The sequence below is a fragment of the Juglans regia genome, chromosome 4 (genome assembly GCF_001411555.2).
Source record: "Juglans regia cultivar Chandler chromosome 4, Walnut 2.0, whole genome shotgun sequence".
Taxonomy (NCBI): domain Eukaryota; kingdom Viridiplantae; phylum Streptophyta; class Magnoliopsida; order Fagales; family Juglandaceae; genus Juglans; species Juglans regia.
In genome coordinates this window covers 211,579-231,170 of record NC_049904.1, presented here as the reverse complement: position 1 = coordinate 231,170, position 19,592 = coordinate 211,579, and the positions used below count along the sequence as shown (strand labels likewise).

The 19,592-nt window shown below is 35.8% G+C and overlaps 1 protein-coding gene across 1 annotated transcript; it reads right to left on the bottom strand.

Annotated features, from left to right (window-relative positions):
- Positions 1 to 8,387: 8,387 nt before the first annotated feature.
- On the bottom strand, positions 8,388 to 19,545 carry LOC108990004 (endoglucanase 25-like). The gene is made up of 6 exons (XM_018963832.2): positions 18,833 to 19,545; positions 13,351 to 13,661; positions 11,183 to 11,644; positions 9,708 to 9,843; positions 9,195 to 9,367; positions 8,388 to 9,080 (listed from the first exon to the last, which is right to left on the bottom strand). The coding sequence occupies exons 1-6, from the start codon at positions 19,209 to 19,211 to the stop codon at positions 8,679 to 8,681; spliced, it is 1,863 nt and encodes a 620-aa protein (XP_018819377.1). The 5' UTR covers positions 19,212 to 19,545; the 3' UTR covers positions 8,388 to 8,678.
- Between the last annotated feature and the right edge of the window lie 47 nt (positions 19,546 to 19,592).

Genomic DNA, 19,592 nt, shown 5'->3' with positions numbered 1-19,592 from the left:
TTTTCATTTAAATCTTGACAACTGAACCAACACATTGAACAATAACAATGGTTCACATTATTTTTTAGTTAGTAAATATTTTAATCATTTCTAAATTCAAAAACCAACAACCCCCATTTGATCAAAATATTTAAAAAACAGAATAGAAGAAATTTCTTTAGGCTAAGTACTATGCATCAATAGAAGTAGCTTGCGGCTTTGAGCGTCTACCTAATTTTAGCGTGTTTCCATCTGAAAGATCCATGGTGAACCAAGTACAACATATATAGGCTTCTTCAAGGTGGTGCATAAAGGGTGTACACCGTATCTTGGATTCGTGAGCGCTCTAGGGAATAGTCCAATTACGATAGACTGTGGTCTCACAATGACACTCACATAAGTGAGTTCTCCAAGGGTACATGCAATTTAATACCTCGACTTAGTTTTGGACTCATTCAAAACATTTCGTTTTCCCTTTTACTATTACATTTTGTAATACTCACACCCTAGGGACGAACCAATAATATAATTTTAAAAGTGTTATCCAGTCACTCAAGTAGTTTTTTCTTCCCACTGAATCTTTTTCTTGGGATTTCCAGTTAGGAAGGTTGGGTTGCTGCTACAGGTAACCTAATTAATGGGCTTCAATTCCATCATCCTTGATGTACGTATAACGTTCGACTTTGTCAATTTTTTCATCAAAGGATCTGTTGTGTTATCTTCTGACTTTACATACTCCAAAATCAGGTATCCATTCTTTATCAGATATTTTACAGTAAAATGTTTGATGCTCAAATGTCTAATCTTATAATTAAAGTGTTTATTATTACAAACAATTATTATAGCCTGATTGTCACAAAGAACAAAAATAGTTGGCATTAGCTTTTTAACTAGTGGAATTCCTGACAATAAATTCTTAACTCACTCTACCTCATGTTTGGTACTATCCAAGACTATTAATTCAACCTCTATAGTAGATCGTGAAATCACAGTTTACTTAAAAAATCTCCAAATCACAATTGATTTACTAAGTGTGAAAATATATCCACTCGTTCCCTTACAATCTACTGTCAGTTATCCAACTAGCATCATTGTATGCTTTTGATATAGTGGGATACCTAGAATAATGGATATCATATGTCATGGTTCCTCTCAAATATTTAATAATTATCTTCAATGCTTTCCAATGAGAATCAGCAAGCCTACTAGTATATCTACTAAGTCTACTCACATTATATGAAATATCATGTGTAGTAGAATTAGCAATATATAATAGCGTACCAATAATCTGAAATATCTCAGTTGTGACATAGGATCTCTAAGATTCTTACTTAAATGTAAACAATGATCAAGAAGGGCACTAACAGATTTGGATTCGAATCTCTCAAGATTTTTAAGAATCTTTCAATATAATAAGATTGATTTATACTAATACCATCACGAGATCTCATTAACTTAATATCAATAATTACTTGTACATCTTCCATGTCTTTCATGTTAAAGTTCTTAGATAGAAAGTTTTTAACATAAAAATATATATATATATATATATATATATATATATATATATATTGATACCAAAGATGAGAATATCATTAACGTAAAGACATAGTATTACACATGCACCATCAATTATTTTAGTGTATAAACACTTATCACATTTATTTATCTTGAAATTATAAGATAAAATTCTTTCATCAAATTTTTGATGCCATTGTTTAGGGACTTATTTTAAACCATAGAGAGATTTAATAAGTCTACAAACTTTTCTTTTCTGTCTTGGAACCACAAATCCCTTTGGTTGATCCATGTATATTTATTCTTCTAGACCGTCATTAAGAAAGACGGTCTTTACGTCCATTTGGTGAACCTCAAGTTTATGGATCGCAACTAGAGCAATTAAAATATGAATTGTGATTATTCTAGTAACAGGAGAATTCGTTATAATCGATATCCTCTTTTTGTATAAAGCCTTTTGCAACTAGTCTAGTTTTAAATTTATCGATAGAATTTATCGATAGTACCATTATGTCTCAATTTCTTTTTAAAAATCCATTTACATCCAATGTTTTACATTCGGGAGGATGATCACATTAAGTTTCAAGTACCATTAGTCTTAAGAGATTCCATCTCATTATTTACTACTTCTTTCCGGGAAAAAAAAAATTAATGGAAAACATGATATCATTGAAAGTCAAAAAATCTTCTTCCACAGAATAGAAATAAAAATCATATCCAAAATTCTTTTTATTTCTCACTTGTTTTCGTCTTCCAAGCCTATTTTCTAATCCAAATAAAATCTCAAGTTTAAATAAAATGATAGACTAATTACCGGTGGAATGAGAAATTAATGTAGGTAAAGACCTTTTTATTTTATTTTTTGAAAGGAAATATATCTTGAAAGAATGTTGCATCCAAACTCCATGATGGTGTTGAGATCAATACCTTGGACTTCTGATTTGATAATTAAAAATCTATATGCAGAACTACGTCTAGCATACCCAATGAACAATGCATCTACTCTGTTGGTACATTCATTTTCTTAATTTTTGAAACATTAACATTTGCAAAACAACCCCAAATTCTAAAGAAATTAATATTGTGTATTCTATCATTTCAAAGTTCATATGATGTCTTGTCGAATTTCTTAAATAGTACTATATTCAGGATAAAAAAGAGATGCAAGTATTGCTTCCCCTACTATTACTCAGATAGGCCGGAATTAGAGAGTATGTATTTGACCATATCTACCAAAGTTTTATTTTTTCTTTTAACAATACTATTGGATTATGGAGAATATGGAGTGATTTCCTCATGTATAATAACATTATCCTCACAATATTGAACCAGTTGATTAGAAGAGTATTCATATCATCTATATATCAGACCTAATAATCTTAATCTTTCTCTCAAATTAGTTTTCAAATTCAATTTTATAGATGAAAATTTTATCAAAAGATTTATCTTTTGTTTTCATCAAATAAACATAATAAAATTTGGACAAGAGATTTATAAAAGTATTGAAGTATTTATTACTACATTTTGAAGAGATATCATTTAAATAGCAACCATCACTATGAATTAATTCAAGTAATAATGAAATTCTTACAATAGATTTAAACGATTTTCTAGGCTATTTAGATTGAACACATATTAAACATTTTTCATCCAAATCAACAAAAATTTTATGAATAATCTCTAAATCCATCATTCTTTTAACATTATGGTAATTAACATGGCCTAATCTAGCATGCTATATTGAAGAGGAACATGTAGAAAATGCAAATGTATTATTAGAATCAAATTGGTCTACTATATTGTTTTGAACATTCATTATAAACAAATCATCACGCACATAACTTTTCCCCACAAATGACACATATTTACTTACAATAACTTTATTGGATTGAAATAATAATATGTAGCCTGCCCTACTAAGTAAAGATCCACTAATTAGATTCTACCTCGCCTCTGGCATGTAAAACATTTCTTCTAATGGAAGAGTATTTCCAGACATTAGTTTGAGTTCAACTTTTCCTACTCCAAATATTTGTGCAGAGGTGGAGTTATCCATCGTCACTTTCATGCCGCTTGCATCCGGATACGTTGAAAACATATTGCGGTTAGAAGTGATATGTACGTTAGCTTCTATGTCTATTATCCAATTAGTAGTACTACAAAGCTAGATAAACTTGAAACTTATGGTTAGATACCATTCATCGATTCCAATAGAGTCAGTCCCAGAAAGCACCATATGAACATGTGGGTTAGGCCATCTTAGTTGTTCGTTGCCTTGGTTTTTTCTCTTCTTATAGCGACAATTTTGGCAAGTGATCCGGTTTGTTATAGTTTAAAACAAATGAGTCTCTTATCATCCTTGATGATATAGTACTTTGGTTTCAAATTGTGTCCATTACTAGTTTTACTCTTATTGAATTTGGACTTCTATGTGTTTTATGGCATTCTACAATATTTACTTTAGACTAGAAATCAAAAATCAATATTGAGATAGGATCATTTTTCAAGTCTTATTGTTCTTGGATCCTAATGGCAAAGATCAAGGTTTCCATAGTCATATCTTTAGTCTTATTTTTAATAGATAGACCAAAATACTTTCATGAAGGAGGTAACTTATCTATTGTACAAGCAACTTGGAGATACTTGGTAATACCCATTTCTCATTGGCCCAATTTATGATAAATGATAGTAACTTATAGGCTTGCTCACCACTGATTTGGAATCATCCATCTTAAAGCCAAGAAATTGGTTTGTGGAGTACTTATCCATTTCGACATTTTCTACATCATACTTCTTATTAAAATCATTCCAAATCTCTTTGACAGATTTAATGTCTAGGTAAACATTAAAAAGTGTATCACTTAAATGATTTAGAATCTTACATCTACATAAATTATCCTTTACTTTGTAAGTTTGCAATTTAACAGTACATGCGCTTTTATGTAAATCATCAAAATGATGATCATTTATAACAACAAAATAAAATCCAAGCATTATAAGAAAGATTTTTATTTTTTCTTGCCAACACTTAAAATTAACTCTTCCAAATTTTTCGGGTATAATATGTTTGTTAGAAGTCATGGTGGCTATCAAATAATTAACAATTTACCTCTAGTTTAATAAATAGAATATATACTCTTAAGATTTTTGGGAATACTTGGATAATAAAATATATACATGCAAATGCTTTGTAAAATAGAGAATATGTAAAAATAATAAGAACAAATTGGAAAGAGAGAACTTGGTATTGAGGTACGTTGTGATGGATGCTTTTCTTAGAGTATATCCTACCACCTCCAAATTTAAATATGCACTAAGTTTCTTGACAGTCTATTCCCAAGATACAATAATGTCGGTTCTCATTAATCTACTTGTCAGTACACACAAAAGAAGATCCTCGGACCCGATATAAAATAGTCAAAGCCCAAAGAAAGAAAGACAAAAAAAATGAGGAAGTGTTTCTTTAATTTTTGTAGATAATTTTGAGTGAACAAATTTGTGCTTGGGGTTTCCTATTTATATAAAATGAAAATGTACTTGTGAGAAGTGATAACTGAAAGAAAATGGTACTTGTGAAAAGTCACAACTTATATAAATGAAATGATATTTGTGAAAAATCACAATTAAAATGAAAGAACACTTGTGAGAAGTCATAACTTCTCAAATATTAGAGAATGCATTGAAAATGTTTCTAATTCACCGAATGGCACAACTCCTTGTTTGGTGGCCAAGCAGTTAGGGCTCCTATCCTCAAGAGACATGCTTAGTTTGAGTCACCATGATACATTTTCATTTAAATCTTGACAACTGAACCAGCACATTGAACAATGACAATGATTTGCATTATTTTTTATTTAATAATAAATATTTTAATTATTTCTAAGTCTTAAAACCATCTGACAATAAACGAAGTATAAGAAGACTAGCAAAAAAAAAAAAGGTATAATAATGAAATAAGAAAGAAAAATCAAATATTATTCAATGGTCCGTGATAAAGAGACATAAGTAGTTGGAAGGGCTGTGGCTGACATGGATCAGTCCATGAGAAAGAAAAGACCTATAAAGTACAAACTTAAGATCAGCCTTGGGATAGGCCTAAAACAAAGTAGGTGTGTGAGTCTGTTCACTTAACTCTTTTGGGAGAAATTGTGGTTTCCTCTAGTTTTGTACCACACAAAAAAGAGGTGGAAAACTAACTTGTTTGAAAGTTCAACAAATTTCTTATAGTTCCAACAAAATAGAGTGCTACCAACATTGATTAGGGAGGATCGAAAGATTGAGATCGTTGAAAGATTAACAAGAAAAAAGGAAAACATACTGTGGCAATCAATAAGTAGAAAAATATCCGTTGCAGTCACCTAACAAGTTGCAACAATATGAACTACCCACAAGAAAACATTAAGGATCCTTCCAATTATGTTTTGGAAGGAGATGATATAATTTCTTCTTTCGTACTATGAACGTTCTCGTTAAAAGTTCCGGTCCACCCACTCACCCTAGGCTAGCATGACAAACCCAAAAAATAAATGCATCAGTAGCTGCCCAGACCACGATCTGACCTAGAGGGAGACAACTAAACATTTTATTTTTGCTTTGAGGGTTAAACCCTGAGAGCCTTAGACCAATCGGCTAGAAACAAAAGGAAGAAGCAAAAAAAGATAGAGGAGAAGAAAGAAGAGATGAGGCAAGTAATAAAAAGGGGGCGTCCAAAGTGGGCAACCCTTTCCCCTCTTCACATGCCACGGCATGTAACGTCTGACATAATGTTAGGAGTTATGCCTTGGCCAATAAAGTAGAACAATGGCCACCTGGCTGGGCTTAAATGTCCAGTCATCGATTACATGGAGGTTACTTTAAAATAAGCACCTCCTCCCCATGTTGAATATGATACAAAAGCACCAATCTCTCTCTCAAAGAATTCTCTCTAGTTTTGGCATGTAGGCTGTGGAACGTGTGAGTATTGCTCTGGCTTTCTACCATATAGCACACTCCATCATCGACGAAGAGGATTTCGGATGAACAACGACGATTACAAAAATTCGTGGAATAACTGCACTAGATCTAAAATTTTCTAATGAGGTAATATTACTTCTGCTACATACTCTGATTTATATTTCTAATAGGGCGAAAACACAATCTAAAGGGGAGGTAAAGAATATGTAAAACGAGAAAGGAGAAGTATATAATGTGGCAGCAATGGGACGAAACAAGCAACTCCCATTGATTCATGGTGACTATTCTAAAGTAACGCATAAAACGTAAGAAAAGTGAAAATCGGAAAGTAACAAAAATGCTCTTACTGGATCCAAGTTCAAGCAATAATGTGTTGTCAATTCTTTTAACTTTTATTTCAATCAAGTTTGAACTTAACATCAAGTTGGATTTTATGTTCATAAACAACTCATTTAATATAAGCAACTTTGCATTTGTCTACAAGCTGCTTCATTTAATAGATTATTTATATTATATTTTATAACTTTATGTACAGATCTTAGCAAAAGAATTTTGACTTCTTGATAATATAAAAAAATATATATACATATATTGATGATTATATTTAAAATGATTTGAGTAATGTTTTTAGTATTAGGAAAATGATTTCCTCTGATTTTTTAAATATTAAAAATATTCTTGCTATAAATATAGGAATAATATTATAAAAATAATAATTACAAAATTATTCAAGATAAGTCGAGCTTGAGTTTATATGAGTTGTATTGTTTAATAAATAATTAGAATTATGTTAACGAATAGCCCACTTAGGGGTTTATGAAAAAACCAAAAAATTGGTTGAACCAGACCGGACAGGACTGAACCAGTGGGTTCGATCCGGTTTGTAACCAGTTCTGTGTGGTACCGACTTTTAAAAATGAAAACCGGTCCTAAATTGGTGCGGTACCGGTTTTCATATTTCGAAAACAGGTCTAAACTGAACTGAACTGTTACATATATATTTTTAATTTTTTATATTATTATTATATATATATTATATGCTACATTTTTAAATAATATAATATGAAATTCTAATCTTTTTATTCAAGTCTATTAATCTTATAACATAAAATTAATATACTAATATAATTAGACACTAATTATATTATTTTAGTCTTATTATTCAAGTTTATTAATCTCATTAATAAGTTAGACACTACTTATATTATACTATTATAATCGAATATTAAAGAATTAGTAATTCTTAATAATAAATACTAAATTCTCACAATTAAATTTAGTATTAAAAAAATTATTATATTAAACATATATATTGTCGCACGTATAAATTGTAAACTGAAAAATCGGACCGGACCGGACCTAAACCGGAAAAACCGAAAGTTCCGGTTGTGGTGATAAATCGGTCCATATTGGTTCTTAAATTTTCAAAATCGGTATATACCGATTCAGTTTTAAAATTTTTTCAAAACCAAACTAAACCGGACCGATTACACCCTAAGCCCACTTAATAAAGAAATCGAGTTGATCTCGAATTTGACAGAGCCGACTCCTGGTGTAGTTCTTAACTTTTAGCCCACCCCCAATATTACAAGTCTAATTTACAACGAAGCTAAACTTTCTCGAAAAGAATTACTTGACCCCAGCCAGTGACAACGCAAGAGACAATCTAGGAGCGGTAACTGTCATATTCTCCCCGCAAAACATTGTACGGACAGATTATGAATCGACAATCTAGCAAGTTTGTAGCCGACAACGTGCAAGAATTGAAAACTCATGTAATGGCTCAAATAAGCTGGCACAATCTGAAAATATTGACATGAATATACCAAAATCGCAAAATCTGCTGCGCGAAGGTCAAGAAGATACCCATCGGATGGAAATTTTATGGAAAGCTACAGGGTCATCAGGAATAGACAAAAAATACAAAGAAAACAAAATTAATGCAATAAGATGGAAATTTATTTGTCAGCCGATTTCAAACTGTTAAATTCTTTGGTCTAAAGAATGATAATGGTTTCGTACAAATATATTACATATACCACAAAACTCAAACAACGACATTCCCAAATATCAGTGATCGATTCTTAATGCCCTGACCCTTGAATCCCCAACCTATTGTCTTTAGGAAATTTGTTCATTGCTTTCTTATGTGCATTTCCCTTAACACGGAAGGAGATACGAACTCCATAAACTATTACTTGGCAGAAAAAAGCCGAGATGACAACAACTCATGGTTTCCAAGGTGCCGGAGGTGGTGGTGGGGTTGGAAACATAGGGGGAACCGCGGAGAAAATGGTGTTCTTGTCAATCCCAGAAGTCCCATCACCTGACAAAGCCACAAGTGCAGCAACTAAACCTGCGTTGCCAGCAAGAGTCGGCTCCGTGTAATTGTAGTTTGTACGAACATCATGGAAACCGTCATGCTTGTCAGGGCCAGCAACCATAGCTCCAACCAGTGTATTTGGGTTTGGCTTCGTACTGTCCCTCCATTTCCAGCCTCCTTTACAGTTATACTTGATCTTGTTCTTGGGGATAGATGCACCTCTATGGTGGACGTGTCTTGGGTAATGATTACCAAAACCCACAACATAGCTCATCTTCCGAGGATTTTTTCCAAGGATGTAATCAACCTGCCAATAACACCACAGAATTGTCTACCATTTATCAGTACCAACTTATTATCAAGTGAGAAGAGTCGAGATGAATTGAGAGTATTTTATGATCCAAACGCAGCCTAAATGTACCTGTGTTTTGGCAAAATCACGCAAGACTTTGGTTGAATAAAAATTGGGCCCACAATACCAACCAGGTGTATCTGCAGCTTCGAGATAATCACTATAGAGCGTAGCTAAAAAGGCTGCATTGACCACATATTGAAGAGGTTGAGGCCTTCCATGATTTAACTGAATCAAACCCCCTGCAAAGAGTCTCCAAGGAATCAGAACAAATCGCAAACACACATTAAATTAGGGAAAATGAAACTTGCATTCCATTTGACAACCAATAGACTACATTTTTTTTTTTTAATTTTTTTTTCAAATATTGGTACCTTCATAAATGAAAAATTAATTTTCTTCACAAAAAAAGAAGTGAAATTTTGAAAAAGAAATGTTTAAAATTATTTTTTATTGGTTCAGTCAAATATAGTTGGAGAATGATATGCCCCTAGAAGGATATTTAAACTAGATATGGAACGATATAATGTCAATGGAGTCACCTGTCCAGATATAAGATCAATGAAGTACGGAGTAGTGTACCTTTGGTTCTATTAAAGCTAGTAAAAATGGGAAGGTATGAGCACATGATGATGTTGGTCTGATTGTGGAATGTCCTTAAAATGTCCTCATATGGATACCCAGGGCTCAAGAACAACCGCAAACGGCTTAGAAGAACCTAACACAAGAAAATAAGAGTCTGTTAGAAATGAACCACATATGGCCAGAGAGTTCTAATAGGCGCGGAGGCACTCAAAAGTAAGACCCTAAAAATTTTCAAAATGTCAAAAGATGTATTTTTCTAAGATCACCAATCAACTAGGAATATTTCTTTATTATCTCTTATTCACCCCTTTCATGTTCTTCTTTACAACCATAACGTCAAATGGATATGTAGAGTTTTTGGTTGACGAGAGAATCATCATTTGCAATTTATGCCGTCACAACCATGATGTGCGTTAAAGCTCTTCATGTTGATGATCATGCTAATATTTTTTTTACCTTCAATTATGTTTTATAGTGTTCCTTCTTTTTTTTTTTTTTTGATAAGTAATGTTTTATAGTGTTCCTTATTCCACATATATGAAAAATATATATTAAATAAAAAAAAAATTATTCAGTAAATATACACAGGCCCCTCAAACTACCATCCAATTTTCAATTAACCCTTCCAAACTACTAAAACATTTTATAGCACCCCCTTTTTCCCCTAAAAAGACAACGTCCACTATAAATGCTAAGAAATGACAACATATTCCTACTAGATTTTTTAAAATGAAAATTAACAAAAACAATTCACATTTATCAAGATTTTTATTTTTTAAATCTTTTTCGTGTTTTTAATGTTGTTTTAAATTTTTTAATTTTGCTTTGAAAAAATTATTACTCATTTTTTTAAAAACATTTATAATTATTTTCTAAAATTTAATATTTTTATGTTTTTGCTATTTTTTATTTCTTCATTTTAAAATTGTTGAATTTCTTAATTTTAATCTAGGACAGTTATATCAAATTATTTAAGGAGGGGATGCATTGCAGTTTTTTGGTAGCTTTAGGCCTCGTTTGTTTTCACAACATATCTCATCTTATCTAATCATTACAATTTTCTCAAATTCTCACATAAAATAAAATAAAATAAACAATTCAACTTTTTCAAATCTCAAAATAATATTAATATTAAAAAATATATATTCTAAAATATTTTATTCAATTTTTAACTTTTATCTTAATTCATCTCATCTCATATGCAAAAACAAACGAGGCCTGAGAGTGAACTAAAATAAATTTGATCGATTGTAAATGGGATAGTAGTTCGAGGGGGTCTCTGTGAATGGGCCTTTTGCAAATGAGATGGTACAATAATGAACATCAAACGTGCGGTAAATGTACCATCACGTTCAACCCACATTAAAAAAGCCAAAAACAAGTTTAGACCTTAACTTCCTAGTTATATAAAAGCATAACACCGGTTCAAACCACAAGTCATAACATGGTGACAAGAAACCATATAAAGTTACCTGAGCACCAGCAAGTTTGTTGTCCCAGCTCAGCACACCATAATCAGGGCCGCCCCAGAAAGCACCCGCATGTTTGGCCAGACCAGGTGTGGTGGCAAGCTGAAGATAGGAGGAGTTACCAGTTGCATAGTACAACCAGGCACCACCCCATACAAACTCATCCCAGTAGCTAGTGGAATTGTAAAACATCGCAGCTTCTGATCCGCTTGCACTGTATCTGCCCCTCTGATCCCTTGAAAACTTGAAGAGTGTTCGGGCACCATGGACGAGTTTCTGTGAATAGGCCTTGTTGTCCTTGAAAACGATAGATGCAGCAGCTAGAGCAGCAGCCATTTCTGCAGCAAGATCTGAGCAGCTGCTACATTCAGACACAGGTCGTTTATAATCAATGTCCTCAGGACGCATCCAACAATAATGATCATTAGGAGTTGTACTCCCTCCAGAAGTATCTCCAACCCCAACCTGTCAAAAATGAGAAGGAAGCCAAAATTAGCCACGTAATCCACGAGGGATCCAAAAGAAAAACTCCAACTTTATTTTGATGAATTTTCATACCCCATTTACAAAATTAGAGTTTTATTTTTCATCATTTCGAAACATGCCCTAATTTAACTTCTGTTTGATTGTTTTAAGAATTATAATTTAATAAATTTACTGCTGATTGTGTTTATGTACCATTTAGGTAAGATTTTAAGGCTAGCAGGTTTACCTTGACTTAAACCTGCCATAAAGGGGCAAGTTTTCAAGAGAGAAACTTGCCAAATAGGCTCAAGGAAGATAAGAAAACTTTCTAATCTGTCACAGCCAGCTTGTATTGACCAAAACCCAAGGATATCACATTATAGCAGCTGCCAGCCAATAGGAGTCATAGGTCTAAATTAGGAAAGTTTTATTTATTTATTTATTTATTGGCACCAGGTGTAAGGGAACAAAGTCCCAACTAATCCTTGGGTGCACAGGCCCTCAGCAAGAAGCTTTCTACAAGTGCACCTCGAGTAATTCAAAGAGAAATTCCCTCAATCCGATGGCCTCTAGAAATTTTTTGTACCCAAGGTTTTGAACCTTAAACCTGGAGGAACACGCATGAATCACATATACATAGTGTTTAAGTGTTGTCAAAAGCGCTAGGCACACTTGAGCACAAACGCAGTCTAGAGCCTAATGTATAATAACAAAAAACCCACAAAATACAATAAAAAAGGTTTTAAAAAAAAAGATGGTAATAATAGAACTCAACTTATCAGAGTAATGCAATATGAAAATCAAGTAATCAACAAATTACATAGATTTAGGAAATTTTGGTCAAAAACCCTTGTTTTATTTAGATATATCAGACTTAGAAAAACAAAAGACAAAAACTAGAACAACCAGTATGAGGTGGCCCCACCCACGTGGTGGGCAAGCTTTACTTAAACATAAATTTTATATAATTCTCTTGTGCTTTACTTGAGATACACATATATGATATTGATAGCCAATTATAAAAAAATTATTCAATAGTCATAATCAAATTAAAGTACATGCTTGAGTTAAACTATACCAAAAGTTTCATGACCAAAAAAGCTCAAGAACTGTAGGTACGTACTTCTATGCAAACATAAGCAATCGGATATCATTCCCTCTAGAGAGCCAACTTGGACTATTATATCGAGTTCAAAGCATATACATCACATATGACATTATGTGGGGCTATGGTCTGTAAATGATCTTCAATATCATCTAAATTCTTAGAAAATTTGTTTACATCATTTTCTCGGTCTTAAAATGATATTTTATAATTTTTCTCAAAAAATTATAAAAACAAGTTTTTTTGCGCTTTAAGCACCCACAAAGCGTGCTTTTGTAAATGTGATTCGCTTTTGATAAGCGAAGCGCTTTTGCCTCAAAAGCGAATCGCTTTTGATAAGCGAATCGCTTTTGATAAGCGAAGCGCTTTGGCCTTGGTGCTTTTCGCTTAAGGGTGCTTTTAACAACACTACATGTACATCACCCACATACAGCATGTAGCATGTCTTAAGTACAGTTTCATGACTCAGTACCAGATTTCCTAAAACTCGAAATTTCAACATGATTACAGCATGAGCATGGACAAACATGCATCAAAACGTGGGTACAAGCAAAGCATAGCAGCTATATGGTTAAATGAATGACCAAGTATAAAGCTGTACCTGCGCAGCAATCCTGCCTATGGTATCAGCGGAATTGTTGAAAGTCTTGAGAAGGTAATCAGTCCCCCATTTTATTATCTCTTTAACATGGTTGAGCTCCCCAGCAGCTTCATATCTGGCACTGTATTCTATTACACTCCAGCTCAACATGGTCATGGCAAACGAGGCTGGGAAGTTGAACTTGATGGCATCTCCAGCATCATAATAGCCACCCACCAGATCTTTGTAAAAAGTGGCAGAATCGGATTTGCCATCATCCAGACACGAGCTCCCTCTCCATGAGACATTATTATGCTTTGGGAGTTTCCCGGCTGTGATTACAAAGCAAAAAAGATGAAGAGAATGAAGTAGTTTACTAACTTGATAACCCGTAACGCTAGGGCCAGTGGCGGAGCCAAAATTTTAATTCAGCAGTGCAAAATCTATTTAATATAAAAAGTCGAAAAAAAATTGATATGTTTTTGTATAAACATTTTTACATCAATAAAAAAGTATAATTAGTCTCATAAAATTTTTCATATTCTGAAATCGCTTCTTCACTAGTCCTATATACTTTTTTTTTTTTTTTTTATAGGTAATCAAGAAATTTTATTCATAGAAATAGGCAAAGCCTAGGTACACAAGTAGTATACATGATAAGCACCTAGTTAGAGGTTACAATTGAAAATAGAAAGTCATGGACACTTAGTCTGTTACAAACTATGGCCCCTGCCCATAAGAACAATGACTTAAAAAAGAAAACTTTTAGCTCATCCGTTGTTCTCTCGCGATCTTCAAAGCTTCTAGCATTTCTCTCCCTCCAAATACACCAACACATACATATAGGAACCATTCGCCAGATAGCCACCACTAATGAGTTACCGTGAAGGCCTCTCTAGCTTGCGAGAAAATCTACCAATCTAAGAGGTATGACCCATGACAATCTGATTCTCGTGAAAAAATCATCCCACATGGTCATGGCCACCTCGCAGTGTAAAAGCAAATGATGTACTGATTTCTCATGCTTCTTACACATATAACACCAATTCAACACTATTATCCGGCATTTCCTTAAGCTATTTGTGGTAAGGATCTTGTCCAATGATGTTGTCCAAATGAAAAAAGCCACTTTTGAATGAACTTTCGTTTGCCATATACTCTTCCATAGGAACATGGTCATTTCAGGACTCATTAGAACTTGGTAAAATGATCTACCAATGACCTCACCTTTCTTGGAATGGCTCTAGTGCATCTTATTGCCGGTGCCCCCTGTCATACTTACTGAATACAATGCCGCAAAGAACTCTGTAATAGTCTCAAACTCCCAATCTTGGGCTGCCCTAATGAAATCAATATTCCATTGAGGAGAGACATTGGAAAAGGCCAAAAGATCAATAATCGCAACCCTTAGGGGTTGGCGCTCAAGTGGTAAAGGCCTTGGGCTTGGGGATATGCTCCCCCCACGTCTAAGGTTCAAATACCCATGGGTGCAAACAATCTCTAGAGGCCATCAGACTGGGGGATTTTTCCGTTGAATTACCCAAACTGCACTTGTGGGAAACTCCTTGTCGAGGGCCTGTGTACCTCTGGGATTAGTCAAAACGTTGTTCCTAGACACCCAAAGCCAATAAAAAAAAAAAAAAGATCGGCAATCGCTACATCATTTTCTCGTGCAAGCTCAAAAATGGTAGGGAATGTGTCTTGGAGGCTATGGTTACCACACCATTTGTCATACCAAAATCTGACACGAGAACCATCGCCCACCACAATATGTTCATGTCCTCAAAAGGTCTCCCAATGTCTCCTAATATATTTCCACAACCCCAACCCCCATGTGTGCCTTGTACATCATTCGAGCACTATCCTCCCCAAGTCTCTCCAAACTGTGAATCTATAACAGACTTCCATAGGACCCCCCTTTCATGTTGGTACCTCCACAACCATTTATCTAATAGGGCTTGATTGAATTTCATCAAGTGGCGAATCCCCAATCCTCCCCAAGAAATTGGAGTACAAATAGTTGACCAATTAACCAAATGAAATTTGAACTCTTCCCCCAATCTACTTCACAAGAAATCTCTTTGTAAATTTTCAATGCGGTTAGCTACCTTTGTGGGGAGCGGGAACAAGGACAAAAAGTAGGTAGGTAAGTTTGAAAGAGTACTTTTAATCAAAGTCAACCTACCACCTTTTAACAAATGTAACCTCTTCCAATAAGCCAATCTACACTCCACCTTTTCAACCACACCATTCCAAATCCTTTCAGATTTAAAGGAAGCACCCAATGGTAAACCAAGATACTTCAGAGGCAAAGATGATACCTTGCAACCCAAGAGAGAAGCTAAATTCTCCGCTTCATGGACAGCCCCCACTGGCACTAATTCAAACTTTGAAAGATTAATTCTCAAGCACAATGCAACTTCAAAACAAAGGAGTAAAGCCCTCAATGATTGAATGTGTCCAAGATGTGCACTACAAAAGATGAGAGTGTCATCAGCAAATAGCAGGTGACAAATGTTAAGATAGATCGTCATTCCCCACCGAAAAACTAGAGTAGCCCACCGTCCACCAAGCTCTCAATCATCTTGGTGTCTCAAACCACGATAGGAGTTGAAGAAACCCACTGGTGAACCATTCTAACAAGATAGAGAATCGAACTGTATAGATGCAAAATTCTACCCATTTCATAGAGCAACCATCTTACCCCTCCCCTTGCAACGCTCCCGGTTAGAGCTCTTCTCTCCACCATCATTTATCATTGCCCACATAAGCCTCTTGAGTTCTCTGTCCTTCTTTTTAGACAAATTAAGGGATAGATCGTATTTGGATTGTGCATTCCCAACCTCTATGGCTGTGAGTAAGGCCATAAATTCAGCTTCAAAACACTCACATGTAATCCCTACACAATGATTAATTTCCATAGTTGTCTGGATAACCCAACCTGACACGTTGGGATGAAATAAGTTTAGAGGAATTGGTTCTTCCTCCCTGTCCTTATTAGCCTCAAACAAAACTAGCGTACTAGCCAATTTGGCCTCCCCCATTTCACCCATTGATTCCGCACTTCCAATAAAAACAGACAGTTGTTTCTTGGCTGAATTTTTTTTTTCCAGCATCGGAACAATAGACAGCACAGAATGGCAGTTGGCAACCAGCTCAGAAGGTTTTGTCAATGGTTTATGTGGCTTCCGGAAGTGCTTCTAGACTTCCGGCGACTCTGCCATCTCCTCATCTACAAAGCTCGGTGCCATAGCCTTCTCCGATGCTAGGACCATAGCTTCACCGCCATGGCTAAGGGAGGCAACCCAAATAGCGCCAGCGCCAGAGTTTGTGCCACCCCAAGATCTAATGGCCCATCCATGTTCTTCGTAGGCACCAACGTGCAGATCTGCATAGGCTCTGTTGGTACTGACAAAGATTGGCCAGCGTAGGTGCTACCAGAATCGGAGACAAGAGTTACCAGCGTAGAGGTAGGTGGCTGCTCTAGCCGGTGTATTAGAAATGGGTCCATGGGCCCAGGTGGAGCAAGCCTCCCACAAATCTGTGATATGGGCCCAGACTTTGGGCCCTTTTCAAAAAAGGGCCCAAACTATTTTAGCCTCCATTTCATACTAGGAAATCCATTTGGGCCCATCCGGCCCAACCCAATCTTGGTCTTTCCTTTGTCGGGCCTGAGTAGCTTCCGCCCACTAAGCATCTTAGTTTTTCCTATTTCTAGAGTCCAGTGGCCTTGGCCCAAGCCCAAGCCCTCGTCTACTTTAGATATCAACATTTCTATCTCCTTCCTAAGTAATTCCATTTCCTCCCAGAGGCCTCTACACCTCACTTTCATTTGGATAGACATAGGACAGAGTCCCACTCCCCATTTCAGGTACATCACGTATGTCGTATTTCTCTGTATTATCGCCTGTATGTACCCCTACCATGCACCCTTTTTGTTTTTTTCACCTTGCTATAATGCCAAGGGGTGGCTCGTACCTCCATGCATTGCCGCCCTTTTCCTTGCAACACCAAACGCTGCCTCTACATACGACTTGGTCCACCTCCCCGTCTCCTTCCCCTTGTCCACCTCTCTGTCCAGTCGTAGAGCCAAAACTGGAGCCTTCTTAGCCGAAGTATGCATTGACAGAACATACTTTAACTCCATAGACAAACTTTTCCAGTCCTTTCCTTTCGTCCCTTCCGGGATCACTAAAAGACCTCAACCCCCGCTGGCACCACCGTAGTCTGTTACTTCCAAGAAACGCCCATAAGCATTAGAACCCTTATGAGCAAACAAAGCTTTGGTTCCGCCCCGATACGTCTTGTAAAAATCTTTCCTTCCCCTCGATAATAAACATTCTTCTACTGTGTTCGCCAGCCAGCAAGCACTGGGATGGTTGAGCACAATCCCCTTGGTTACCTTCCTAACCCTCTCAGTGATGTGACAATAGTTTCCACCCTCCATTGATAAAATGAACACCTTTGTTTCTATTAAAAGATGTTTAAGGAGGCCCCTGTTTGTCCCAAAACTGTAAAATGATGGTAAAGACTAAAGAAAGTTAATTCCAGCGAGGAGTCACTGGAACAGACTTCCCATCGTAGATGTGTACAGAAAGAAAACAAATGGATGTTAAGGAGACGTTTGGATTCGAAGATGATTTGAGATGAGTTGAGATGAGCTGAGATGGATTGTGAATAGTAATGAGATGAGTTGTGAATAGTAGTGAGATTTATGAGTTAAAGCTGCTGAATAGTAGTGAGATGAGTTGAGATGAACTGAGATGAGCTGAAATGAGTTGAGATGAGCTGAGATCACTTACGAATCCAAACGAGTCCTAAAACCAACGCACAGCTCAAATAGGAAACTAGTCCTATATCGTATTGAAACATGCATTGCAATGGAGTTTTGCAATTAATATAAGTTGTTCGTGTACGAAAGTAAAATCAGTCTCATACAAGTTATCATATTCTGCAATCGCTTCATCACTAATCCTATATCCTATATAAAAACATGCATGGCAATGGAGTTGACAATTAATATAAGTTTTTCTAGTAAAAAAGGAAATTGTAAGATACCGTTTTTTGTACAGAAGTTTTTTTATTATTTATTCTATCGGTAAAGGAATTATCATGTTTCTAACTTTCTAGTAAAAAAATTGATTGAACAATGTAAAACCAAAGTATCGTAAAGAATCGGTCCAAGGTTTTCCACGCCCAGCTTTGCTTTAGTTTTTGACATATTGAAACTACATTTAAGTAAATATATTTTACTTCTGTATCGGGTGAGAATATAATCTTTTAATGATTAATCTTTTGAAATGGTTGTCATAATCGAATCTGAAATTGCTTTTGCTTTAATCTAGTGAATTAATCAAAGCCGTCTATTTTAGACCCAAGTTTTTCTCATCAAATCGAGCAGGGCCCAGGTCAGTGGTGGAGCCACATAGCAATCAAGGGGAGTATATTTATCAAACAAAACCAGATCTATTTAACAACAAAGAGGTAAAGTAAGTAAAATTACATCGTTGGGCGTTGAAGAACATAAGGGCCTTGTGGAGGGCGAGGGTGTAGTTGTCAGGGGGCGGATGGGAGTGGTGGTGGCGTGGTACGGTCTTGACGATTAGGGTGATGAAGCCGGCCAAGAAGGCAGAGACAAGCAGCGTGCCGACGGTCCAGACGAAGATCTTGCGGCTGACGATGATGCAGCCCAGATCCACGTACTTCTTCTTCTTCTGCTCGCCCGGGCCTAGCAGCCAGCTCTGCTGGGTCTCGTCGAGAGGGCGAGATAGCGCCGCCCTGTCCAAGTCCTGCAGATTACGGCTCCGGTCATCGTCTGTGGCCGAGTCCGCCGCGTTTATCTCAAGGGGCCCACCCCAAGGATCCCTCCCGTACATGCTCATCTTTTGATTTATCTTCCTTTGAGTTGCTTGCTTCCCACCAAATTATTAGTGTTGCGGGAGCGGCTTCTCACCAAAAACACAAAAGACCAGGGAGGAGCGGATTAAGGTGCCCGGATCCAACACAAATATCAAGATAAAATCTGAACAGAAATAGGTGTAATCGTAGCAGTAGCGTTGCAGCACAAATTTGAAAGGACGAGACGCAAGAGTCCCACTCTATACGCTTTATTGGAAAGGGAAGAGTGCGGAGTAACTGTTGTGGGAATTCAGAGTAATAAAACTGTAGGATCCGGCGTGTGGGGATGACCTGCTGTCGGTGGGAGTCAACAATTATGTGGTAAAGAATTGATTAATAATAATAATGTCTCCAATGTCACATGG